Source organism: Oryx dammah, unplaced genomic scaffold (assembly GCF_014754425.2).
Source record: "Oryx dammah isolate SB20612 unplaced genomic scaffold, SCBI_Odam_1.1 HiC_scaffold_17, whole genome shotgun sequence".
In the NCBI taxonomy this organism is placed as follows: Eukaryota; Metazoa; Chordata; class Mammalia; order Artiodactyla; family Bovidae; genus Oryx; species Oryx dammah.
Window position 1 is genome coordinate 26,660,975 of NW_024070201.1, and position 27,167 is coordinate 26,688,141.

Sequence of the window (27,167 nt, forward strand, 5' to 3'; positions counted from 1 at the left end):
TTATTTTAAAAAAATAAATGTGTGTTTATTAAAAAAGGAATACCGTAACCAAGAACAAGCCCTGGGACACAGAGAAATCAATGCTTCCTCTGAAAGCCAGCATCCGGCAGTGTCAGCACACCTGAGATGTACGGGTCCTTTGTCCAAATATTATGTCTCAAATATTCTTCTGTAGTCAAAATTGGCATTCAACAAGTTGCTGGTCTGTGTGGCCCTGATTATTAGCATAGACGACTGTTACAGCTGAATGTCTGTAACAGCTGCCCTTATGTCCACTATCACAACCCACAGTCACTCCCACAGCCTCAAAAAAGTTACATATCCTCAACACTCCACTTGTAGGCAAGTTCCTCCACCGCCTTCTTGCTGGCAAGCCTGGCAAAGCGCTTCTGTTCAAATCCATTGGATCTGCAATCAAGAGATACTGATCAGCCAGAATCCTGAACTGAACATGTACGTTTGAAATAAAGAACTCACAATCTAATGAACAAAAAGGAAAGTGAAAATATTTAAGACATAAGCAACAGAATCAGAAAGACAAAATACATAATCCACCCTTTTATTAGTCCTTGTTCAGAGCTTTTTCCCCCTCTCATTTAGACAACTCTTTCAAGTATTTACCACTCTCTAAAGGTCCAACTCACTCTCAACTGATGTCTACATATTATACTTTATCCATGCATTACACAAACATTTAGTGAATTCTTATTATACTCAGTACTGTGTCATGAAAACAAGTATAACATAGCACCTGTCCTGATATACTCATAGACTAGTGGAGGAGACTGACATTTAAACAAATAATTAAAACAAAAGGCATAGGTTATGGTAGAAATATTCACTGGGTATCAAAGATGCAGAAAAGGGACCTTGCTCAGCTTGGAAGTGGGGTGGACAAGAATGATCAGGAAAGGCTTCATGGAGGGGGTCCTTATGCTAAGTCTGAAAAGACAGAGTGTAGCAAAGAGTCCGAGGGGTTAGGAAGGCATTTCAGCACACAGCACAGCAGAAGCAACAAGAGCAAAGGCACAAAAATAAGAAATGGTATGGCACATGCAAGGAACCCAAGTCAAATCATATGGCTGGAGCTGAAGTACAAGTAGAGTAGCACGAGCCGAAGTTAGGCCGCAGACGCCACAATATAACACTACAGGACAGAATGCGAAGCCCAGATTTCACACAGTGAGCATTAATCTTTTAAAAACTTCATTGGCGTATAGTTGATTTACAGTGTTGTCTTAGTTTCAGGTATACAACAAAGTGAATCAGTTATACATATACATATGAAATGAAAAATGAAATGAAAGTCGCTCAGTCATGTCCAACTCTTTGTGACCCCATGGACTATACAGTCCATGGAGTTCTCCAGGGCAGAATACTGGAATGGGTAGCCTTTACCTTCTCCAGGGGATCTTCCCAAACCAGGGATCAAACCCAGGTCTCCCACTCATGTATCATGTATCACCTCCTCGAGGTGGCATTCATTCCCTGATCACAATCTCCCAGGGCTGAATCTACTCTTCCTTTGTGCTCCCAAGGCACCTTGAACACCCTCTATAGTAATACTTAGCAAGTAACACTGAAATTATTTACTCGTCTGTCCTCTTCTGTAGATAGAAAGTGAGTTGGTGTGCTCCAGGACCATCTTTTACTAATTGTGAGACCCTGGCACCTAGTACACAGCTGTTTATGTTATAACATGTGCTAAGTGTTACTGAACTGATAAGGATAACAGGTTTCCCCCTTTCTTCAGGCCTTACCTAATGATGAGTTGGGTGAGTAATGAAAGGCTCAGTAAGAAGTGAAGCTTATTAAGAATGGCATCATCTCCAACCTAAGAAGCATGAGTGGTGTTCTCCAACACAAGGAAACCACTTATTCCTCTTGCCTGAGGAATAAGTACTTAAGAGAATCAACACTACTATGATCATACAAAAGTCCTATGAATAACAAACCAAACCCTAAACAGAATCAAAAAAGCAAACTGCAAAAGAACTTACAGTGGAAAGAGCTTTAGACTAAAGAATCAGATGTCCCAGATCTTATTCCAGCTTTTTCAGGTGAGCTGAAAAACTCTAAGTAAGTTATGAAGTTTATCAGAGGCTCAGTTTCTCTTTAAGTTACATTAACTGACCTTATGGGTTTTTCTAACTATAACATACTATAGATTTAGTCTAGAAATATTCACTTCCAAAAAAAGACAAGAGTAGAAAAGGCAATGAAAGAATTAATAATAAAAAATAAAGCAAGGATGAGAAAGAAAATTAAAAAGGAAAACTCTAGGAGAAAATATGAAAAGTGTGGGATAACTACAGGGAGAGATGGAGACAAATTATACCAGTAAAAAACCAGGTCAAGGAGAGTTTCCAAGTTTTGGGTCCAGAAATTTGAAAAAAACAAAAGAAAGAACTCAGTATAGCAGGGACTACCTTTAGGGCTGTGGCTGTAAAAAGATCTGCTTCTGGCTGCACAGCAAATGAGCGTTCTGAAAAGCCCTGCTACCAAAGAGCTGACACACAGTATCCTGCAGACCAAAGCAGGAGAAAAGCCTGAAGCCACAGCCAACCTGACAGCACCTGCTGTCAGGAACTAGAGCTCTGGATTTAGGCGGCAGCTTAAGGGGCAGAAGATAATGCCTTGGGCCCATATACAGCAGCGCACTAGACTCCAATCATGGCAGAGAACTCAAGCAGACTAACCTACTCTCAGGGAACAATTATAAAATCTGGACAAAAGACAGTATGTGAAATATTTGAAGGCATGAGTGACCAAAAGCAGGCAGAACTTGAGTGGGCGTTCACTGTGGGAAGAGATTTGTGAAGCTTTTCGCTGGAGGGCACTTCCCAAACTGCACAGCTCATGGAGGCAGAAGGCTACAGGCTTACTGGCTTTAGGTATGAGTGCAAAGTGGGCAGAGCAGCCAAAAAATCAGAGGCAAAATGGGAGGAAGAGACACTGAATGGGAGGAAGCTTCAAAAGGGACGAACCCCCAAATCTATATACAAACTGCACCCAAATTTTTGGCAAACTGTTAACCTGTGCTCGTGCTGGAGAAACTCCAATGGGCCCACTGAAAAAGCAGCAGCTAGAAACTAAAACTGAGCAGGAATTCAGCTGCTGCCACTATGAAGGAGATAAGTATTTAGAGTTTAAATACACTCAAGTTAACTGTCTGCTGGAATAAAAATCAACACACCTCAAAGGAATTATTAGAACTCAAAGTCTCCACAATGTATCATTCATAATGTCCAATATAGCATTTTTAAGTGACCAGCTATGTAAAGACAGTAAAATGTGATCAAACTAAAGAAAAACCACGAATAGAAACCAATGCTGAGATAACCCAAATGTTGCAATTAGCAGATAGGACTTCAAAGCACCAATTATAAATATTCTCAAGGGAAAATAAATTGATTCACAATGAATGAATAGGTAGGAAATCTCAGCAGAAAAATGTGTCAAATGGAAATTCTAGAGTTGAAAAATATAATATACTAGCTGAAACAAAAAATTCAGTGTATGAGTCTAATAAGCTAAAGATGGCAGATGAGTCAATCAACTTAAAATGAGATCAATAGAAATTATTTCATCTTAAGAACAGACAGGAAAATCATGATAGAAAAATGAGCAGGGCTTCAGACAACTGTGGTATAATATCAAACAGTGGAAACAGTACAACTGGAGAAGGGAAAGTGGTTTTAAAAAAATAATAAATGGGCAAAAAATTAGCCAAATGTGAAAAACGTGGACTCGTAAATCCAAAAAGCTCAACAAACTCAAAAAAGGATTAACACAAAGAAAAACCATACGTAGGTACATCACAATCAAACTGCTGAAAACCAAAGACCAGAAGAAAATTTTGAAAGCTGCCAGAGAAAACCAATATATTGTAATGTGTGTATGTTGAGGTTGGGGGGAGTGGGACAATTAAACAAACTGACTTCCAATTGGAAACAATGGTGGCCAGAAAGTGATGAAAGATCTTTAAAGAGCTGTCACTCAAGTCTGGAACTGTCAATCCAGAGTTCCATGTGTTGGTGTGAAACCTCAGGAGTTTCCTGGGTGCAATCTGAAATTGGCTCCCATACACGGAGGACAAGGAAAGACCAAAGAAAGAGGCAGACCAGTCCAGATTGGCAGGTGGCAGGTTTAATAAGCAAGGGAATTTACATAAAAGGTTTTTTGTCTTGGGCAACCCCACAAAAAAACAGATCTCTGCACCTGCCTCTCAGAACATTAAATGTTTATAGAGAGCCCTTATGGGTTCAGTCACATATTCAGTCCAGACGATCTCAACACCCTACTCTCTCAAGGCTGTGTCCTTGAAAAGGCCTCAGTATGGGAAGAGTAGGCATGACGCACATTCCAAGGACAGGGGAGAGATAAGGGCCTCCAACTGCCTGGGTCCAGTTTATGGGTCAACCAATGGTCACATCCTCTCAATAACCTCCTCCAATACTGCTAGTGAAACGATCCTTCAGAAATGAAGGTGAGAAAAGGTTCTCTGATTTAATTAACACAACTATGCCAATGCCAACTCCGGGCTTTGATAATATACTACGGTTATATAAGACGTTATCATTGGGAGAAACTGGCTGAAGGATACACTAATAGTATTTTTTTCAGGTTTTTCTGAGTCCAAGACTATTCCAAATTAAAGCTTTTAAAAAGTAGACGTGAAATAAAGACATTTTCATTTCAACAAAACTGTATGTGTTGTCAATGGATCTATACTGAAGGAATATTAAAATTTCCTAATTTCTTTAAGAAAAAAAGAACACCAGAAATGATGATATGAGTAAATACTAACAACTACAATTTTTTTCTTTGGTTTTCTTAGTTTCTTTAAAAATACACAACTGCAAAAAAAAAAAAAAAATACACAACTGCAAAGTAAAAATTTTACCACTGTATTATGAGATCTATTGTATTTTTTTAAGTAATATGTACGAAAATATGTATTTTTTAATGCACAGTTTCAAAGAACAGCAAAGAGAGATATGAAAGCCTCCCTAAGTGAACAAAGCAAAGAAATAGAAGAAAACAACAGAATGGGAAAGCCTAGAGATCTCTTAAAGAAAATTAGAGATACCAAGGGAACATTTCATGCAAAGATGGGCTCAATAAAGGACAGAAATGGTATGGACCTAAAAGAAGCAGAAGATATTAAGAAGAGGGCAAGAATACACAGAAGAAATGTACAAAAAAGATCTTCATGACCCAAATAACCATGATGGTGTGATCACTCAGCTAGCGCCAGACATCCTGGAATGTGAAGTCAAGTGAGCGTTGGGAAGCATCACTAAGAACAAAGCTAGTGGAGGTGATGGAATTCCAGTTGAGCTACTTAAAATTCTAAAAGATGATGCTGTGAAAGTGCTGCACTCAATATGCCAGCAAATATGGAAAACTCAGCAGTGGCCACAGGACTGGAAAAGGCCAATTTTCATTCCAATCCCACAGAAAGGCAATGCCAAAGAATGTTCAAACTACTGCACAATTGCACTCATCTCACATGCTAGCAAAGTAATGTTGAAAATTCTCCAAGAGAGGCTTTAACAGTACATGAACCGAGAACTTCCAGATGTTCAAGCTGGATTTATAAAAGGCAGAGGAACCAGAGATCAAATCGCCAACATCCACTGGACCATAGAAAAACCAAGAGAGTTCCAGAAAAACATCTATTTCTGTTTTATTGACTATGCCAAAGCCTTTGACTGTGTGGATCTCAACAAACTGTGGAAAATTCTTCGAGACGGGAATACCAGACCACCTTACCTGCCTCCTGAGAATCTGTACGAAGGGCAAGAAGCAACAGCTAGAACCAGAATTGGAACAACGGACTGGTTTCAAATAGGGAAAGTAGTACATCAAGGCTGTATATTGTCACCCTGCTTATTTCACTTCTATACAGAGTACATCATGCGAAATGCTGGGCTGGATGAAGCACAACCTAGAATCAAGACTGCTGGGAAAAATATCAATATCTCAGATATGCAGATGACACCACCCTTATGGCAGAAAGTGAAGAGGAACTAAAGAGCCTCTTGATGAAGGTAAAAGAGGAGAGTGAAAAAGCTGGCTTAAAATTCAACATTCAAAAAAACTTAAGATCATGGTATCTGGTCCCATCACTTCACAGCAAACAGACAGGGAAACAGTGGAAACAATGAGACTTTATTTTCTTGGGCTCAAAAATCACTGCAGATGGTGACTGCAGCCATGAAATTAAAAGACGTCTGCTCCTTGGAAGAAAAGCTATGACCAACCTAGACAGCATATTAAAAAGCAGAGACATTACTCTGCCAACAAAGGTCCATCTAGCCAAAGCTATGGTTTTTCCAGCAGTCATGTATGGATATGAGAGTTGGACCATAAAGAAGGCTGAATGCCAAAGAATTGATGTTTTTGAGCTGTGATGCTGGAGAAGACATTTGAGAGTCCCTTGGACTGCAAGGAGATCAAACCAGTCAATCCTAAAGGAAATCAATCCTGAAAATTCATTAGAAGGACTGAAGTTGAAGTCAAAGCTCCAATACTTTGGCCACCTGATGAGAAGAGCCAACTCATTAGAAAACACCCTGATGCTGGGAAAGACTGAAGGCAGGAGGAGAAGGGGACGACAGAGGATGAGATGGTTGGATGGCATCACTGACTCAATGGACACAAGTTTCAACAAGCCCTGGGAGAGGGTGAAGGACAGGGAAGCCTGATGTGTCCATGGGGTCACAAGGAGTCAGACACGACTGAGTGACTGAACAACAACATGAAAATAACAGCAACAAAAACAGATTAAGTGGAAATACGGTGTTGCAAGATTCTTACATTTCATGTGAAATAGAACAATTATAACTATCAGTAGGCTATGATAAGTTAAAGATATATATATCGTGATCCTTACAGCAAAAACTAAAAAAAAAAAAAAAAAATTGCAGAGGTGTAACTAAAAGGAAAACAAAGCAATTAAGGTTCAAAACTAAATCCACACACCTAAAATCTAAAACACTGACAATATCAAATTCTGGATAGGATATGGAGCAACAGAAATCCCCACCCTTTGCAGTAATGTAAAATGATATAGCCACTTTGGAAGACAACTGGCAGTATCTTATAAAAGTGAACATGATCTCAACAAAACGAAATAGCAATTGTTGAGTATTTACCCAAGTAAACTGAAAACTATAACTACATTAAAAGCCATACACAAATGTTTATTGCAGCTTTATCCACAACATTAAAAACCAGGAGCAACCAAGATGTCCTTCAACTGGGGAATAAGCAGACTGTGGTATACCCATACAATGCAATACTCAGTGATAAACAAGGAATGAAGTACTGATTCATTCAAGAACAAGATGAATCTTAAATGCATTCTGCTGACCGCAAAAAGTCTGACTCAAGCATTGGTGGTATAGTGGTTAGCACAGTTGCCTTTCAAAAAGTCTGACTCAAAAGGTTACATACTGTATGATTCCATTCATGTAACATTCTGGAAAAGATAAAACTACAGGGATGGAAAACAAGAGCAGAAATTGCAAGGGGTTGGTGGAGGAGGAATAAGTAACTAAAAGGTGACTTACACAGGAAATTTTAAAATGATGAAACTATCCCGTACAATACTAGGGTGGTGAATAAATGACTCTACTCGCTTGTCAAATCCAATAGAACTTATACCAGAAAGAGTAAACACTGATATAAGTAAATTATAACAGAAAAAAATTACCCAGGACATCTGGGGGGTAGGGGACTGATTCTTTATGTCTACACATGAAAGAACTACAAATGTATCCATGCTTAGATGGTAGATGAGTTTCTCATTTCTAAAGTTTTTCATTTTGAAACTGTTTTATGTGCATCTTGGGATGAGCAAAATGAATAATGGATGGTGGGTGCCCCTTTCTCAGTGTTGGGGAGGGAATTTATAGGTAAGGAAAAAAGAAAGGTAATACTTGGTTAGAGTCAGTTACATCAGTATGAACTCATATTTATATATGCATATATATAACATACTTCCAGAGGGACACAGAAACAATTATAGATATGTGTGTATACACACATACAGACTACTATACATGCATTACCAAGCTCTGTTTGCTGAGAGGATCTAGAAGCAATGACACTCCAGTAATAATAAGCATTCTAGCAGTTATATCTTGGTTTCCAAATACCATTCTCCATTAAAAGCTGCCAGGGTTTCTTAGAGAAAAGGCAATTCCTTAGAGCTGGGGCAGAGAAAATATAAGGAAGTAAAAGAACGCTCAAAAAGGAAATGGCTGGGGCAGTGAAAGGGACACCCAACATAATTTCCAGTATTCAAGGAATGGAACAAAAAAGATAACATAAGCAACAAAATAAATAACATACCACTAGATTACAGTACAAAGTATAACATAAAATATACATGAGTCCATACTAATATAAATAAATGACTGAACAAATAAATGGGGAGGTAAAACAGATCTTCCTTACAGAAAAAATCTAAATAATACATGGAGATACCCTTCCATAGTTCTGAGTATAAGCTGAACTCAGCGACTCACTTCCAGAGAAGAAAAAGAAGAGTAATTTTAAAGTTGAGAAACCTGGCAAAAACTCACTACCTTAACCAAGTGACCCCAGTTTACATTACTAGTGATGTCATGTGGAGATCATGTAACCCCTAAGATGACGTGATGAGAAGGACATTTCACTACTGTGGAATTCTTTGCAAAAACCCATAACATCCAGGCTAACCATTCAAAAAACATCAAACAAACTCAATTTGAGGAACGTTTCACAAAAATACCTGACAATACCCCCACAGAACTGTTAAGGTTACAAAAAGCAAAAAGACCAAGAAACTGTTACAGAGCAGAAGAGACTGAGGAGACAGGACAACTAAGTACACTGAAATGTACTGTATACTGAAATGGATCCTTGAGCAGAAAAAGAAATTAATAGAAAGCTGATGAAATCCAAACAAAATCTCGTGCATTAATAATATGCTAATGTTGGTTTCCTAGATTTGATTACTGTATCATGGTAATATGGTAACAAAATTAGATAAGGTATGTACAAGAATTGTTTGCAGATTTTATATATATATATATATAAAACTATTCCAAAACAGATAGAATACAAATACTTTTTCAAAACACTACCCCCAAATAACTGCAAAATACACATTATCTTCAAGTGCAAATGGGGGTATTCACCGAGGTAAACCATATACTGGGCCACTAAACATGTCTTAACAAATTTAAAAAGATCAAAATATTATAGCATTAATTTCAAAATATTAGAGTATATTCTCTAACCTCAATGGAATTACACTGGATATCAATAAGATATCTAGACTAGTTTAAATGTTTGGAATTCTAAAATACACTTCTAAGTAATTCATGGGTCAAAGAGTGAACCAAAAAGAAAATCAGAAAATATTTTGAACAAAATCCAACATACATTTCTGACAAAAAGACTTTCTTTAGCCAACTGGAAATAGAAATTTCTCAACTTAATAAAGGAAATTTATCCCCCCACCAAAAACTGTAGTTTACAAATTTTAATGGTGAAAAGACTGAATTTTTTCCTCCTAAGGTTAGCAATAAGGTAAAAGATGTCTGCTCTACTTCCACTCAACATATGCACTGGAAGTTCTAGCCAGTGTAACAGGGCAAGAAAAAGAAACAAAAGGCATCTAGATTGGAAAGGAAGAAATAACACTGTCTATATTCACAGAAGACACAATCCTCAAGGTTCAAAACCTGGTAGAAGCTACAAAAAGCCATTGTATAAAGTGACCTTTGCTTCAAGGAAAGTGGCTGATATAATATTGGGTTGTTGCTAATGATAAAATTGGAGCTTTTGAGCATAAATTAGAATTTTTTTAAACTTTAGCTTTGGTAATATGGTAACAAACTACCACAGATTCCTTTAGCTTCTAGTTATTTAAAGATTTTCTGTGATGAGATCAGAGTTAATGTTAGTATATAATAATTATCTGATATTGTACATGAAATATGTCAACATTTGAAAGGCCTGAAAAACTCAACAAACTAATGAACAGTAGATGATGCTATAAAGTCACATATGAGTAAAAGATCAAAACAAAGTAGAAAAAAGACCAATAACTTTTAATCTAACAGAATGAAAAGATTTTTGATGTGGTTTCTGATTCCATATTATAAGTAATCTTTAAGAAACTTATTGAGTTTTTGTGGAGTATTAAAAAAAACTCTAATACACCTTCCTTTCCTAATTACCTGTGTATAAAGTTGAATTTTCTTACTATATTTCAACTAAACATATTGCAACAGATTAAATCCCAATGTATTCTATTAGCCCAGACATTAATGAGTTGCAAAAATGCAAATCAAAGCTATTCTTCTCACATTTTCATTCAGAAAATATAGTTATTTTTCTTTAAAAGCAGGGTAACTATGCTATTGTAATGGCTTTTTAAAAAGAATAAATACTTTTAAAACTACTTAATTTCTAATAATTTGGCCTTAGAATGCAGAATGAAGCAGGGCAAAGACTAATAGAGTTTTGCCAAGAAAATGCACTGGTCATAGCAAACACCCTCTTCCAACAACACAAGAGAAGACTCTACACATGGACATCACCAGATGGTCAACACCGAAATTAGATTGATTATATTCTTTGCAGCCAAAGATGGAGAAGCTCTATACAGTCAGCAAAAACAAGACCGGGAGCTGACTGTGGCTCAGAGCATGAACTCCTTATTACCAAATTCAGACTCAAATTGAAGAAAGTAAGGAAAACGGCTAGACCATTCAGGTATGACCTAAATCAAATCCCTTATTTATACAGTGAAAGTGAGAAATAGATTTAAGGGCCTAGATCTGATAGACAGAGTGCCTGATGAACTATGGAATGAGGTTCGTGACATTGTACAGGAGACAGGGATCAAGACCATCCCCACGGAAAAGAAATGCAAAAAAGCAAAATGGCTGTCTGAGGAGGCCTTACAAGTAGCTGTGAAAAGAAGAGAAGCGAAAAGCAAAGGAGAAAAGGAAAGATATAAGCATCTGAATGCAGAGTTCCAAAGAATAGCAAGGAGAGATAAGAAAGCCTTCCTCAGCGATCAATGCAAAGAAATAGAGGAAAACAACAGAATGGGAAAGACTAGAGATCTCTTCAAGAAAATTAGAGATACCAAGGGAACATTTCATGCAAAGATGGGCTCGATAAAGGACAGAAATGGTATGGACCTAACAGAAGCAGAAGATATTAAGAAAAGGTGGCAAGAATACACAGAAAAACTGTACAAAAAGATCTTCACGACCCGGATAATCACGATGGTGTGATCATTCATCTAGAGCCAGACATCCTGGAATGTGAAGTCAAGTGGGCCTTAGAAAGCATCACTACGAACAAAGCTAGTGGAGGTGATGGAATTCCAGTTGAGCTCTTTCAAATCCTGAAAAATGATGCTGTGAAAGTGCTGCACTCAATATGCCAGCAAATTTGGAAAACTCAGCAGTGGCCACACAATTGGGAAAGGTCAGTTTTCATTCCAATCCCAAAGAACGGCAATGCCAAAGAATGCTCAAACTACTGCACAATTGCACTCATCTCACATGCTAGTAAAGTAATGCTCAAAATTCTCCAAGCCAGGCTTCAGCAATACGTGAACCGTGAACTTCCTGATGTTCAAGCTGGTTTTAGAAAAAGGCAGAGGAACCAGAGATCAACTGCCAGCATCTGCTGGATCATCGAAAAAGCAAGAGAGTTCCAGAAAAACATCTACTTCTGCTTTATTGACAATGCCAAAGCCTTTGACTGTGTGGATCACAATAAACTGTGGAAAATTCTGAAAAAGATGGGAATACCAGACCACCTGACCTGCCTCTTGAGAAACCTGTATGCAGGTCAGGAAGCAACAGTTGGAACTGGACATGGAACAACAGACTGGTTCCAAACAGGAAAAGGAGTACATCAAGGCTTTATACTGTCACCCTGCTTATTTAACTTATATGCAGAGTACATCATGAGAAACGCTGGACTGGAAGAAACACAAGCTGGAATCAAGATTGCCAGGAGAAATATCAATAACCTCAGATATGCAGATGACACCACCCTTATGGCAGAAAGTGAAGAGGAACTAAAAAGCCTCTTGATGAAAGTGAAAGAGGAAAGTGAGAAAGTTGGCTTAAAGCTCAACATTCAGAAAACAAAGATCATGGCATCCAGTCCCATCACTTCATGGGAAATAGATGGGGAAACAGTGGAAACAGTGTCAGACTTGGGGCTCCAAAATCACTGCAGATGGTGACTGCAGCCATGAAATTAAAAGACGCTTACTCCTTGGAAGAAAAGTTATGACCAATCTAAATAGCATATTCAAAAGCAGAGACATTACTTTGCCGACTAAGATCCGTCTAGTCAAGGCTATGGTTTTTCCAGTAGTCATGTATGGATGTGAGACTTGGACTGTGAAGAAGGCTGAGAGCCGAAGAATTGATGCTTTTGAAGTGTGGTGTTGGAGAAGACTCTTGAGAGTCCCTTGGACTGCAAGGAGATCCAACCAGTCCATTCTGAAGGAGATCAACCCTGGGATTTCTTTGGAAGGAATGATGCTAAAGCTGAAGCTCCAGTACTTTGGCCACCTCATGCGAACAGTTGACTCATTGGAAAAGACTTTGATGCTGGGAGGGATTAGGGGCAGGAGGAGAAGGGGACCACAGAGGATGAGATGGCTGGATGGCATCACTGACTCTATGGACGTGAGTCTGAGTGAACTCCGGGAGTTGGTGATGGACAGGGAGGCCTGGCGTGCTGCGATTCATGGAGTCGCAAAGAGTCAGACACGACTGAGCGACTGAACTGAACTGAATTTCTAATATGGTAAATATTAACAGACATAACCCACATAAAACTTCTGAGTCCTAACTAATCTTTAAGAGTATAAAGGGGTCTTGAGATTACAAAGTTTGAGAGTCACTGTGCTACATAATAGAACAATTAACCACATTACTAACCTTGTGGTTAGCAGGGAAGAGATGGAATCTAACAGGAAGAGGCACTGACTGCAGATAGGGGCATGTACAATTCACCCATGATAGCATACAGAAAGTTAAGTGTATGTGGGTACAGACGTGGGTAGGTGAAGAGATAAGGTGGTGGAGGTCAGTGTGACATTATAAGTGACTGACTCCTAAGGCAGTTAAGAAAAGGTTCAAGAGCTACATTTTAAAGATACAATATACAGAAGGCTACAGACTAGCACCCATCACTCAATCCCCTCTAAACCTTAAGAGAATATCACCAGAAGTGACCAACATCAAAAAAAAGGTATCTATCTGGACCATCTCGGCTATTTACCCAGAGCTTTAAAAAGCTTTGAAAAGGGAAAGAGGAGAAAGAGGAGTGATTTGAGCATGGGAAATGGGATTTGAGAAACAGAAGCAAGTACACTGCACATTACTAACCTTGTGGTTAGAGCAGAGAATGAGGCAGAGTGTACAATGATTTGAGAACAGTCAGGGAAGGTTAGGGTTACAAGGAAGAGAAAACAAAACTGTAGGAAATACTCAGGCTTACCTGTCCACTCCATCCCAGCGATACCCTGGCCAGATATTGAATCTATTGGGAGGGGGTGCAGGGCCACTGTAGCGAGGTCTCACTAAAGATAAGAGAGAGAGAAAAGTTAGTTACCTACGTAATTTAATTCAGAGCTGAACGGTAGTGAGGAAAAAAAATCTTATACGGAAATCTCTGATTGAGTTCAACTTAAATTCCCAAATACAAGGAATCTGAAATTATACAGGAACACCTTCTTTGCACATATTTAGTATCATCATTCTAACGATTCTCTCTCTTCACATGCACCACCTCTATCTCTGCTGATTCCCAGAAGGCTCACCTTTCTTATTCTTGTTCTCCTTGGCCTTATTCTTCTTGATGAAGCTGGCCATGGGGTCCCCCTCTCTCTCCTGCTCTCTCAGCATCCGATCCAAATCTTCATCGTCAATATAGCGGGCCAGAGGCTTCTGCATTTCCTTCATTGCATCCTCCACATTTTGTTGCTGCTGCCGGGTCTGGGCAAGCCTGGACAAAAAGAACCAGGAGTGTCTGCTATCCTGGGTAACATCACCACTCTTACACTGAGATGGACCATACTGCCTCCTCTTCCTAGCAGTCTACGGCAAATACCGGAAAAGGTAAAATTCCCAAAATACCAACCAGAAGTGTGAAACACGTCAGTATTGTAGGAAGCAGACTGAGCACACTGAAGCTCCCATTCCTGAAAATAGCTCTAAAGGCAGAACAATGAACTAACTGGTCAGGAGAGGAGAGAAACTATTTCCTCCAGTAACTGCAGTCCTGTGTGCCTTTCAGTGGCTCTCTTACCCTTTGCCCCACTGAGCATACAGCTCTTCTCTCTTCGAGTCCTTCTCTGCTTTTCGCCTCTGCTCTAAACGTTCCAGTTTCAAATTCCTCTTACGACCAGACTTATCTCGAAATACAGTTTCAGCATGTTGGAATTCAGCTGCAAAGGAAAAGTACACTTTTAAAGATAAACGAAAAGGGGTCAAAATCAGAAATAAAATTCTAACAGCTGAAGTCAACCAATTAGTGTTCTGATGCAGGATAAGAACTTTCACAGCCAGACCACAAGTAGTCCTTACCAACATCTAAGTGCATATTGGTAATGATTCTGAAAATTAACATTTTTTAAGAAGGAAAAGATCCACTTGAACCCAATGAGAAGTTAAAACAAAGCAGAAAACCAGAATTGAAATTTGATAGCAATTAAAATTTTTAAATATCAGGTAAATTAGCTATATTTTTAAAAAGTAAAAGCTATATAAGCCTCAACTGGTCTCTGCACTTTCACGTTTTTACCTTCAAACGCCATGGTCTCTTGGTCCCGTTTCTTGAGCTCCTGCTGCTCTCGCTGTATGTCAGTTAACACCAACCCAGTTTTAGCCCCAGAATACATGTGCGCAGCCTATGCAGTGGAAAAGGGAGCATCCAACGTTAATGAGACAATGTGGCAACAGGCTCCGTGGGTGTACAGTTATGTCTGAGGATCAGCAATTACCAAACCAAAAACGCTACCTTATATTCTCATTATCAACTATAGGATTGGCAAAATAGAAGAAATAAAACTGAATTTCATGGAAAATTAACAGTACTGTTAAGTGCAAACAGAAACACAAACCAACAATTTACTAAAGGGAAGGCTGAAAAAAGTGAAACTTTTAGTCGTTCAGTCATGTCCAACTCTTTGTGACCCCATGGACTGTAGCCTGCCTGGTTCCTCTGTCCATGGAATTCTCCAGGCAAGAATACTGGAGTAGGTAGCCATTCCCCTCTCCAGGGAATCTTCCCCACTCAGGGATCAAACCCGGATCTCCTACACTGCAGGCAGATTCTTTACCATCTGAGCCAAAGGGCAGGCTAAGCATCTGTATTTCTGACTTTTCAGCATATAAACTGCATATATGAAGACTCTCAGGTCACCTGATCAGAAACCTCTATCAAGCTCTGAGCCCTTCAATAGAGATCAACACTGATAAAATATTCCATTTAAATCACAAAGTCAAGCAAACCTATCAATTTCAAACCTGAAATTGTGGCTATATGTCAGGATAATGACAAGATATGACCAAATCCAAACTTTTTACTAAAACCCACCCTGTATCAAAATAACAAACCACCCCACAATCAATGTATATAAATTATATCCTAATATCCTTAAGCAATGTGCTAGGTACTTCCCTGGAAGTCCAGTGGTTTTCAATCCTTGGCTGGGGAACTGAATAAAGATCCTGCATACCATGTGACATGGTCAAAAAAAAGCAATGTGCTAAATCTGATTAATATTAAATTGTCCAAGGACTAAGCAGATACATAAAAATGTCACTGGGTCCAGCTGAAACACTGACCTCAGTCCGTTCCCTACATCCTGGGTTAGGGACTGACTGGTCCACCCTACCAGGACCACATGGACTACAGAGGAGTCTGTGTCGTCCCGCAAAGTCTGTGTTGAGGTAACATGGACATCACAGGCTCTTTCTTAACCAACTCACTGGAATAATAGTTCTTTTTTTTTTCTTTGTTTTTGGAATAACATTTCTGTACTAGTAGTGATGTTCTTCACAACACAATTACTTGGGGTTCATGTGGATTTTGTTAAGTCAGCCTTCATCACAGATTTAAAATAATACAAAACCCTTACTTCCCAAGCGATATGATTTTTAAAGTCATTTTATATTTTAAATGCCTCTCTTTAAGTTCTGGATACAGAGACCTACAGTCCAATTTATAATAGTAAATGGCTTACACTAAATGGTTACTTTGTCCCAGGCCCTGGGCTAAGAGTTCTACTTACACTACCACATTTAATTCTCAAAAGAACCTGAAGTATGTACTACTATCATCTACATTTTAAAGATGAAGAAACTGAGGTTTAGAGATATTATGTATCTTGCTCAAATCTCACATAAGAAGTAGAATTCCATGTGTGATCTGTTTGACACAAAGTTCGTGATCCTAGGTCCACTCTGTAAACTACATTCTCAGTTTGTTCATAAAAAACAGGAAATTTTGTTTAAACTATTAAAATGACATTTGTGGAACTGAGAGAACATAAAGGCAGATGCTATTTAGGAAATCTGCTACTTGCAAGTTCCCCTGGGCTGAGTTAGATAGTCTTGCCTTCAGAGAGAAGAAGAGAGCTCTGGAGGTCCTGTGAGCTAGATTTCTCTGGCTTGGATCTCTGAGACCTGTACAGAGCTAGGAGATGAGTTACTCTAAACCAAGACATGGCTCCTGAAAGTTCTTACCTTCTTTCCCAGAGGTTGGCTCCTTCGAGGTGGAGACAGATCAGAATCAGAAGATTTGGCCCTCTGCTTTCTCCTTGGTGGAGAGAGGTCAGAATCAGAGCTCCGATGCCTAGGTCTATTCCGCGGAGGTGACAGATCAGAATCGGAATCCTGAGGCCCTGAACTCTGTTTGTGCCGTGCAGGAGAAAGATCTGAATCAGAGATTTTCCTACTGTCCCCTGGGTAGGAAGAAGAGTCCAATGTGTGACTCTGATGTTTCCTGGGTGGAGAGCTTGTGTGATGTTTCCTACAGGTGGGGGAAGAGCCTAGAAATTGAAGAGTAAAGATTTTAATCCCCTTGGCAGAATCTAAAAAATAATGTACCAGGCTAATGTTCAACATTCATTTAGTCCTCTTATGAGGAACTATCACTAACCTAAACATAAGTATAAATGACAAGGGAGAAGAGCAAAGTCAGAGATAACTTTTAAAACCAATGGGTGGGGTTCTATTCCCAAGTTACTAGTTACTGTGACTAGCACAAGACATCTCAACGTCCTCATCTGTGCCCTATTTATCCACACATAGAGTGGCCAAAACAAACTGAACTCAGGGCTCAGTGGCGTTGTTAGTCGCTCAGTCGTATCCGACTCTTTGAAACCCCATGGACTGTGGTCCTCCAGGCTCCTCTTCCATGGAATTTTCCAGGCAAGAATACTGGAGTGGGTTGCCATTCCCTTTTCCAAGGGATCGTCCTGATCCAGGGATTGAACCCAAGTATTCCACATTGCAGGCCAATTCTTTTACTATCTGAGCCACCCAGGAAGCCCTAGCAAGTTAAGATGACCTAGAATATATTCTGGGCTTCCCTGGTGGCGCAGATGGTAAAGAAGCTGCCCAAATGCCGGAGACCCAGGTTTGATCCCTGAGTCAGGAAGATCCCCTGGAGGAGGAAGTGACAACTCACTCCAGTATTCTACTGGAGAATTCATGGACAGAGGAGCCTGGTGGGCTACGGTCAGAAAGAGTCAAACACAAGTGAGTGACTAATACACACACACACACAATATATTCTGAGGTCTTCTGACTAAAACATAACAATGTATTTGAATTAAAAACTAAAGCAGTACCTAGGGACAAAAGATGGAGCAAACCAATTTCATCGCACAGGTGAGTTGTAGACATAGGCATCACAAATCACCTCCCCCAAAGGCAATCTGCAATACCTATCAACAGTCCTATAAGCAAAGAACCCCCCTGAGCCAGTAAATCAATTTCTACTTTGTACCCTAGGAAACGTATCTAGAAGCACTTCAATTCCCAGAAAGTCTATCTAGAAATAGATATGGAAATCCAGAACAGAGAAACAGTTTGTGTATAAGGATGTTCATTACAGAATTACAGAGGAAGAGGTTTAGAAATAACCTAAAATATGCAATATTAGGGGAATGGTTACTGGAACACCAACAAAAATTATATTAACAAAGAGATATTTTATGACTCAGCAAAGATAATGCTAAGTGAAAAAAAGCAAGCAAGATTACACATGCAATATTTACTTACTGCCTAGACACATCCGAACTACATCAAAAATGATTAGAAAAAAAGACTAAAAGAACACTGGCTACAAGAGAGAGACTGCCTCTGACTGGACAGAAGTGTGTGTGATCTTTTTCTACATTTCTATACATTCCAAAGTTTCTGCAACCAGCATGTAGTATTTTCATGAGGTGGGGAAAATGAACAAAAAAAAATATATAAAAACTTCTACCCTACTACTATTAATTTTTAACTCTCTTCAGCCCAACCTCTCACTATTTCCCTCCAGTTTTTAAAACTCCAAAGCTCCATTCTCATTTCTAAAGACCACAAATACCTAGTAAAGCAACTAAAAGATCCAAAAGAAAGCACTCTAGGAACAAGTCCCTCTCATGGACAAATGCTCACCTTTAGAATCATGTTGCTTACTTCCAACATGGGATGTTGCCTGCTTTTTTCGGGAAGGAGAGAGGTCTGAGTCATACTCATATTTGCTATTCTTTGGCAGTGATGGATGAGAAGGTCCTGGCCCCTTCCAATGTGGAGAAGTTTTGCTAGAGCTTTCTAGGGCTTCACTGCTTTTGGTTCTGAGCAGTGAGTGAGGAACATTAGCAGCCAAGTCAGTGGAATTATGATGGGCCCTCCTGAGCTGTGATCTATCCACAGAGTCAAGAGTCCTTCTAGGTTGAGCTGTGTCAGGGGAGCAATTACGGGCCCTTCTGGCAGGAGAGAGATCTGAGAAACTGTGGTAGGTCCTCCTAGGAGGAGATGACTCTGGGGTGTCATGACGGGTCCTTCTAGGAGATGGATCTGGGGTATCATGACGAACCTTCCTAGGAGGGGAAGAATCCGGAGTGTCATGACGAACCTTCCTAGGAGGGGAAGAATCCGGAGTGTCATGACGAACCTTCCTAGGAGGAGATGAATCCGGGGTGTCATGACGAACCTTCCTAGGAGATGAATCCGGGGTGTCATGACGACCCTTCCTAGGAGGAGATGGATCTGGAGTGTCATGACGAACCCTTCTAGGAGGAGATGGATCTGGAGTGTCGTGACGAACTCTTCTAGGAGGAGATGGATCTGGGGTGTCGTGACGAACTCTTCTAGGAGGAGATGGATCTGGGGTGTCGTGACGAACCTTCCTAGGAGATGAGTCCGGGGTGTCATGACAGAACTGTCTGTGTGAGGGTATATCTTCACTCTGGCCTAAACAGAAATAGCAAAGAATCAGATTCCCACAAATGCTCTGCCATCCCTATAACCAAAGTTTCAAAAAACACCCCAGCAGGATACATCTCAAAACTACTAAGAAAGCCCAAAAGATATGCACAGCTACTTCAGGGCAGTAAAGTAGCACTCATGAATATCCTAAGAAAAACCGCTCACATTTGCCTAACAGGTCATAATCTGCAAGGCACTTTAAATGTATTTGTCATGTTGTATCTTGTTAGATAAGCAGGGCAGGTATCCTTGTTTTACAGACATGAAAACAGAGCCCCTAAGAAGCTAAGTGGTTTCCCACCCAGGGGTCACTGCTACTAAAACGAAGAGACAGGCTGGAACCCCGACCTTCTAATCCCAATCCAATGCTCTTCCCCAAACCTTATTTGTATGGAATTCTCCATGAGAAGCTCCCACTGATATCTAATTAGGCAATTCACAGTTTGCACCCACTCTTCTCTCAAAAGGTAAACTGAATAATTCCATGCTACATCAAAACGAAATCCTGTGAGCTATTTAATCCATGCCATTGTGCTCCTTGTTAAAAGCAGCAAGAGCACCAGAAAGAAAGAAGGATCAGCACTTTACTGATCACCTGCTGCATGCCCACTCTATACAGATTATTTCACTTAATTCACACAACAAGCCTAGGAGATAAATATTGTTCTCCTCATATTATAGACAAAGAAGCTGATACCCAGAAAGACTAAGTAATTTGTCAAAATCATACTGTTAGTAAGTGGTGAAATGAATATCCAAACCCAGACCTGTGTGACTCGAGTCCAAAATCTTTAAAATGGAAACAGTTTGAGACTTTTGATATTCAAAGACATAACAGAATGAAATGTTTATAGCAAATCCAGAGAGTGACAAAATCCAGTTTCTCTTCTTCTATCTCTTATCACTGAGCTCCCTAAGCAAATATAAACTACTAAAAGTTGGGTGGGATCCAATGAATATTTGTTAATGGGTGAATTAAACAAGTCACCTCCTTTACTTTGGAGAATAGGCTCCTCTGACCAGAATCCACCCTTTAAAGAAAAGTAAAGATACCTGTAGGGTGTATGCATGCGAGTTTTTTCAGTCATGTCCGACTCTTTGCAACCCTATGGACTGTAGCCCACCAGGCTCCCCAGTTCATGGGATTCTCCAGGCAAGAATACTGGAGTGGCTTGCCATGCCCTCCTCCAGGGGATCTTTCTTCCTGACCCAGGGATCGAACCTGCATCTCTTCTGTTTCCCGCATGGCAGGAAGGTTCTTTACCACTTGCGTCACCTGGGAAGTACCTGACAGTAAATCTAATCGACATGATTGATAAATCCTATAATATTTATAAAAAGCTGGAGGTATAACCCTCCTAGACTTCACACTCCTATTATATAAGCAACTGTGAAGACTGAGGGATTAAGTGATTAGTCTCCCAAAGCTCTGTAACTTACAGAGCTTATTATAGGGCTTCCCTGGTGCCTCAGAGGTTAAAGCGTCTGCCTCCAATGCGGGAGACCCGGGTTCGATCCCTGGGTCGGGAAGATCCCCTGGAGAAGGAAATGGCAACCCACTCCAATATTCTTGCCTGAAGAATCCCATAGACTGAGGAGCCTGGTGGGCTGCAGCCCACAGGGTCACAAAGAGTCGGACACGACTGAGTGCTACAAAACTATAATAATCAAAACAGCATGGTCCCAGCACAAAAAGAGGAATACAGATCAATGGGACAGAACAGACAGCCAGAGATAAACCCATATATTATACCTATGGTCCATTAATCTATGACAAAGGAGGCAAGAATATATAATGGAGAAAAGACAGTCACTTCAATAGGTGGTGCTGAGAAAACTGGACATGCATGCAGAACAATAAAATTAAAACATTCCCTCATACCATATATAGAAATAAACTCAAATGGTTCAAAAACCTAAATATAAGCCCTAAAACTACAAAACTAGTAAGAATAAATATAGGTGGAACATTCTTTGACATAAATCATAACAGTATTTTCTTGGCTCAGTTTCCTTAGGCAAAAGAAATAAAAGCACAAATAAACAAACGGGACCTAATTACACTAAAAGCTTTTCCACAGCAAAGGAACCTATCAACAAAATGAAAGACAAGCATATGGAATGGGAGGAAATATCTGCAAATGAAGCAACCAACAAAAAATAAAACCCAACCCAATCAAAAAATGGGCAGAAGACTTAAATAGACATAATTCCAAAGAAGACATACATATGGCTAATAGGCACAAGACAAGATGCTCAACATTGCTAATTATTGAAGAACTTTAAGTCAAAAGCACAATGAGGTATCACCTCACACCTGTTAGAATGGTTATCATCAAAAAGTCTACCAAGGGAATTTGCTGGTGGTCCAATGGCTAGGACTCTGCACTTTCACTGCAGGGGGGGCATGGGGCTAACCTCTGGTCAGGGAACTAAGATTCTGCAAGTCATGCAGCATGACCGAAAAGAGGAATACAACTTTTTTTTTTTTTAAATTATACTAATAAATGTTGGAGAGGATATGGAAAAAAGGGAACCCAAGTATAAACTGGTGTAGTCACTATGGAAAACAGTATGGAGGTTCCTTGAAAAACCAGAACAGAACTACCATGTGATGGAGCAATTCCACTCCTGGGTATATATCTGGGAAAAATAAAAAACACTAATTTAAAAAGATATATGCATCCCAATGTTTACAGCAGCACTATTTCTATAGCCAAGACATGGAAACAACTCAAGTGCCCAGCAAGACACAACTTTTGGTTTAAGAAGTTGTGGGATACACACACACACACACATACACACACACACGAATATTATTCAGCCATGAAAAAGAGTGAGATATTGCCGTTTGTAGCAACATGGTTGGACCTAGAGGATATTATACTAAGTGAAGTCAGACAGAAAGATAAATATTATATGACAGATTTTACATGTAGAAACTAAAAAATAACACAAATGAATCTGTATACAGAACAGAAACACACTCACAGACATAGAAAACACACTTATGATTACCAAAGGGGAAGGGGGAAGGAATAACTTAGGATTATGGGATTAACATATACAAACCACTATACATAAAATAGATAAGCCAAAAGAAATTACTATACAGGCCAGGGAACTATATTCAATATCCCAGAATAACTTATATGAAAAATTATCTAAAAATAAATATATACACATAACTAACTTTGCCATATACCTAGAACTAACACAATATTGTAAATCAGTGATACTTCAATTTTAGAAAAAAGAAAAAAAAGATAAAAGTCTTCCCCTATTAATGAGAAATTCAGATTTATCTGTTACTGGAACTCACTCCCCAGAAGCTTCCATTTAGCACTGGAACGAAAGGCTTCCATCTGCTTTACCTCTTCTGGCCGCTCATCCACAAACTCAGCCACCTGTGGAAGTGAGAACAACACTTTAAGGAAATCCACAGGATCCAGCCAAGTAGCAGTGCTATGTGAAGAACCTGAAGCTATGACTATTCCACTCCTAACAATACATGGCTCACAAAGACTCAAAACAGCCATGAAGAAACAGATAGTGGTCCTCAGTTACACGTGCTCCATAAACATGTGAATGTCACTGGATGGTTTAATTATAGATCTTTCTCTGATTCATCAATTTCCCTCCAGATGTTCATTTCTTTTATTACAAACCTTGTCATCAACCTGCCTGGTATAACAACTGCCACTCAAAGCTAAAAGCTAAACTCCTTTTACCTGTTTACCACTCCATTCAGAGTAAAAACACAGGCAGGGTTCCTGTCATACTTATCATTCATTAAGGAATTTGGACTCCTTATGAAAGCTTTACTGTAGATCACAATGACAGTTTTTCTAGAATCCCACCAAAAGAAGTCATTAAAATGTACAAAGACTCACAGAATCTTTAAAGGATACGACCATATTTCCTATTACCCCAATTCCCAAATAAACCTGGAATCTTCCCTACAGTATCCTTGATAAATGATCACTCATGTAGTCCCTCCTGACAGAACCAATTCACTGACAGGGAATTCATGTTACAAGGTGGTCCGCTGTATCTGGGGGCTAGAAAGTTCTTAGTTGTACTGGACCCGTATCTACCTTCCTGTAACTTCTATCGACCCAAGTTCTGACCTCTGATGCAAATGATCCTCTTTCCACATGACAGACCTGCAACTACGAGCAAAGCACTGTTTTGTGCTTTACTTATATTATCTCACTCAGTCTTCACAAAAGCCCTGCAAAGAAAGGCTCCATGTTACTAAGAGCAAATTATGGCTCAGAGATGTAACCATCTCCTTTCCACCTTGTTTCTCAGCAACTCTGAGCAAAAGTCCCATGGCCATACCAATGCTAACTTATTTACCAATGCTTTTGACCACCTGGCTCTTACTTATCCTTCAAAACTCAATTCAGATATCTCCATCCTTCAAGGAACCTCCCATCTTCATGGGCTAAAAATTGTGCTCCCTCCCTTGGGTTCTAAGAGCACTTGGCACGTATGTGAGGGGCTTCCCCATTGGCGCAGCTGGTAAAGAATCCACCTGCAATGCAAGTGATGCACGAGACACAGTTCAATCCCTGAGTCAGGAAGACCCCTGGGGAAGGAAATGGAAACCCACTCCAGTATTCCTGCCTGGGAAATCCAGGGACAGAGGAGCCCAGCAGGCTACAGTCCAGGAGGTCGCAGAAGAGTCAGACACAACTTAGCGACTAAATAACAATAACGTATATGCACTATATCTCCAACATTCATCATATTGCTGAAATTATTTGAAACTTAGTCTCCCATTCTAAGGGTATGACCTCTAAAGTATAAACACTATATTCTATTAATCTACATATCTGCTGTACCTAGGCAAAAGTATACAATTTTAAAGTTTAGTTGCATCAGTAAATAAAAGGAGCAAATAATGCTTCCTTTCATTGAAACTGAACAGTGCTTTTAAGGTAAGTTCCAACAAATTGAACCATGGCTAATTCTAATTATGACTCTTTATCACTGACACTGAGGAATCCTTGTGATCAGTTCCCACTTCTAGGCAGATGGAGCCCTCCATATACAAAGACTGTATATAGGCATCATCAAAGAAAACTATTTTAAAATAGCTCCTGGAAAATGTCACCTCTTCTCTGACCTTAACTTTCCTCCTTACTATCTACCCTGCACTGGGAGCCAAGATTAAGAGGCTTGCATTTCAAAGTCCTCAGAGCCTCAAAAAGATACACACCACAGGCAAATCTCCATCATCTTCCTCTTCCTCCTTTTCTGCTTTAGTGGTTGAGATAGATGTCCAGCTCACGTCATCATCCACAATTCGCATTCTAAAGGTGAAAAACAAAAGACCAAAAAAAGAAGACTCATTCTTGAGTAACAGCCTACAAACATTCATCTCTGGTTTTAGGCTAAAGTTCAAAATCCTACAAGATCCTATGGTCCATTCTTTGCCAATATGGCCAATTTCATCTTGCACCACTGTCTCCTCAATTCACTACTCACTAGTCATCTTCTGATGCTTAGAATAAGCCAAATTCCTTTCCATATCCGTTTCACATATTCAGTTCCTTCCCTCTGCCTAACCTACTCTTCTTATTCTTTACTGGGAAACTCTTAGTCATTCTTAAAAATCCTAGCATATATATAAACTCCTTGAGCAGACCTTACAAAACTATTCCCCTCACCTCTCCCAACTAAGAATCCGTTATACATTCTTGGAGTACTTTCATTTATCACAAAGGAAATAAATCAACTAGTTGCATAATTAGTTGTTTAAAGACTATATCCCCATTAAACTATAAGCTCCATCAGAGTAGGGACAGTGATATCTCATTCACAGTGATAGCCTCACTGTGATAGACAAAGTACTCAATAAATGTTTGTTACATGGATCAACTATGGATGAGTCCAAAGAATAATGACTGCCATGACATAAACCGTTATTACTAACAGTTATTATTTGAAAAGCCAGATTACTAATCACAACCATTTAATACAAGTGATATAATTCAATATTACTGACTTTAAAGATGAAAAAACTGAGGCTTAGAGAGATGAAATACCTTGTCCAAGCTCACACAACTCATAAAGTGGCACAGCTAGGACTGAAAGACTGATCAATGTTACTTCAAAGCTCAAGACGATTTCACTACAAGGCACTGCCTCCAGAAAATCCACACAAGTCAGAGGGGTCAGAAGACAGCAAGAATAATGCAACAACCAAAGAGTTAACTAACTAAATCAGTTAGTTCTTTGGAACTATTTGACTTTACAGGGTATATTAGTTTCTTAGAGCTGCCTAACAAAGGACCACAAGCTGAGTGGCTTAAAACAACAGAAGTGTATTCCCTCACAGTTCTGGAGACTTCAAGTCTGAAATCAAGGTGTGTGCAAGGCAATGTCCACCAAGAAAGGCTCCAGGGAAAGATGTTTCCTTGACTCTTCCAACTTCTGGTAGCCTCTGTCAGCTGCATAAATCCAGTCCAGCCTCAGTCTCCCATCTTCACCTGGGAAGTTTCCCCTCTAAGCCTGTTTCTGTGTCCAAATTTCTCTTTTCTTAAAAGGACACCAGTTTATACTGGACATCTTAACTAATTATATCTGCAGAGACCCTACTTATAAATAGTGTCACACGCTAAGCTTCTGGTTTGGAGGGGAGGGACGATGCTCAACCCAGTACTCTAGGCCAATAAGTTTTCTCGTTTGAAAAGCGGAGATAGCAAAAATATCTACTTCTTAAATACTGTTACGACTCCTAAATAAAATCATGTCTAAAGTACTTACAATGTTACCAGACACATGCCGAGAACGGTATAAACGTTAGTTGTTACTGTTGGCAGTACCAAGAGTAACAGGAAGTGAGCACAGGTCGCGACCCGAGTCCTTGGCTTGGGAGAGCCCGCACGGGCAGGTTCTGGGCCGCTAATATACCAGCACAGAGCCTTTGGATTCGTTTCACCTTTATTCTCAGGAAACAGTATTCACTCTCTGAGGGAGAACGGAATGCTACAAAGGCGGGAAAAGACTAATGAAAGTTCCAGCCCGGCCTGAACACACTGGAGATAATGCCCAGGGGCGCGAGCAGCGGCCGGAGGGCTCCGAGCACAGGCAGGGTCAGGCGAGCAGTCAGGGGCGCGGGGCCTCCGGGGCCGCCGGCGAGGAGCCCAGCAAGAGCCGGGCCAAGGGCGGAGCGGGAAGGTGAGGGGCGGCGGGCCGCGCGGACCCCACCCTGCCAGGGCCAACTCACCCCTTGCCGCCGGCCCCGCTAGGCTTCGGCCGCTTTTTGCGACGCTTGCGGCCGGACTCAGGGGCCCCGTCGACGCCGGCATCTGCCCCAGACAAGTAACGCTTCAGGTACTCGGCCTTGGAGAGCGGTGGAGCTGCCGCCATGGCAGCGGAGGAAGACGGGTCAGGGCTGGGAACAAAATTGTTGAACGCGAAACGGAACAGCGGCGAGCCGGGGGCGGGGCCAGGACCGGAAGTGACGGTATGTTTGGACGAGCTGGGCAGACATGTGAGTCTCGGAATCTTGGAGGGCTGAAGATCAGGAACGCGCACACTTCGGGGGCCTACTCTACATCCCCTCTGACCCGGCGATTGTGTTTCTTCTCTTCGTCCTTCCATCTGCTCAAACAACTG

General features: G+C 40.3%; 1 protein-coding gene across 3 annotated transcripts; it reads right to left on the reverse strand.

Annotated features, from left to right (window-relative positions):
* BUD13 (BUD13 homolog) lies at positions 1 to 26,949 on the reverse strand. 3 transcript variants are annotated; one of them, XM_040258048.1, is made up of 11 exons: positions 26,776 to 26,940; positions 24,763 to 24,856; positions 22,858 to 22,942; positions 19,296 to 19,520; positions 18,723 to 19,259; positions 16,797 to 17,101; positions 14,851 to 14,956; positions 14,356 to 14,494; positions 13,868 to 14,052; positions 13,546 to 13,627; positions 1 to 408 (listed from the first exon to the last, which is right to left on the reverse strand). In XM_040258048.1, exons 1-11 carry the CDS (start codon positions 26,916 to 26,918, stop codon positions 315 to 317), a joined length of 1,995 nt encoding a protein of 664 aa, XP_040113982.1. In that variant the 5' UTR covers positions 26,919 to 26,940; the 3' UTR covers positions 1 to 314. The 3 variants fall into 3 exon arrangements, with proteins under 3 accessions (XP_040113982.1, XP_040113983.1, XP_040113981.1); XM_040258049.1 differs by having other exon boundaries at positions 18,723 to 19,182; positions 19,222 to 19,520; XM_040258047.1 differs by having other exon boundaries at positions 18,723 to 19,520; positions 26,776 to 26,949.
* Between the last annotated feature and the right edge of the window lie 218 nt (positions 26,950 to 27,167).

Excerpts from the sequence above, each read along its gene's own strand:
- BUD13 (XM_040258047.1), bottom strand. The coding sequence starts at position 26,918 with ATGGCGGCAGCTCCACCGCTCTCCAAGGCCGAGTACCTGAAGCGTTAC. Across the intron at positions 17,102-18,722 it reads TAAGCAACATGATTCTAAAG|GCTCTTCCCCCACCTGTAGG; the intron begins GTGAGCATTTGT and ends TTCAATTTCTAG. Across the intron at positions 14,957-16,796 it reads GCCAACCTCTGGGAAAGAAG|GCTGCGCACATGTATTCTGG; the intron begins GTAAGAACTTTC and ends TCCACTGCATAG.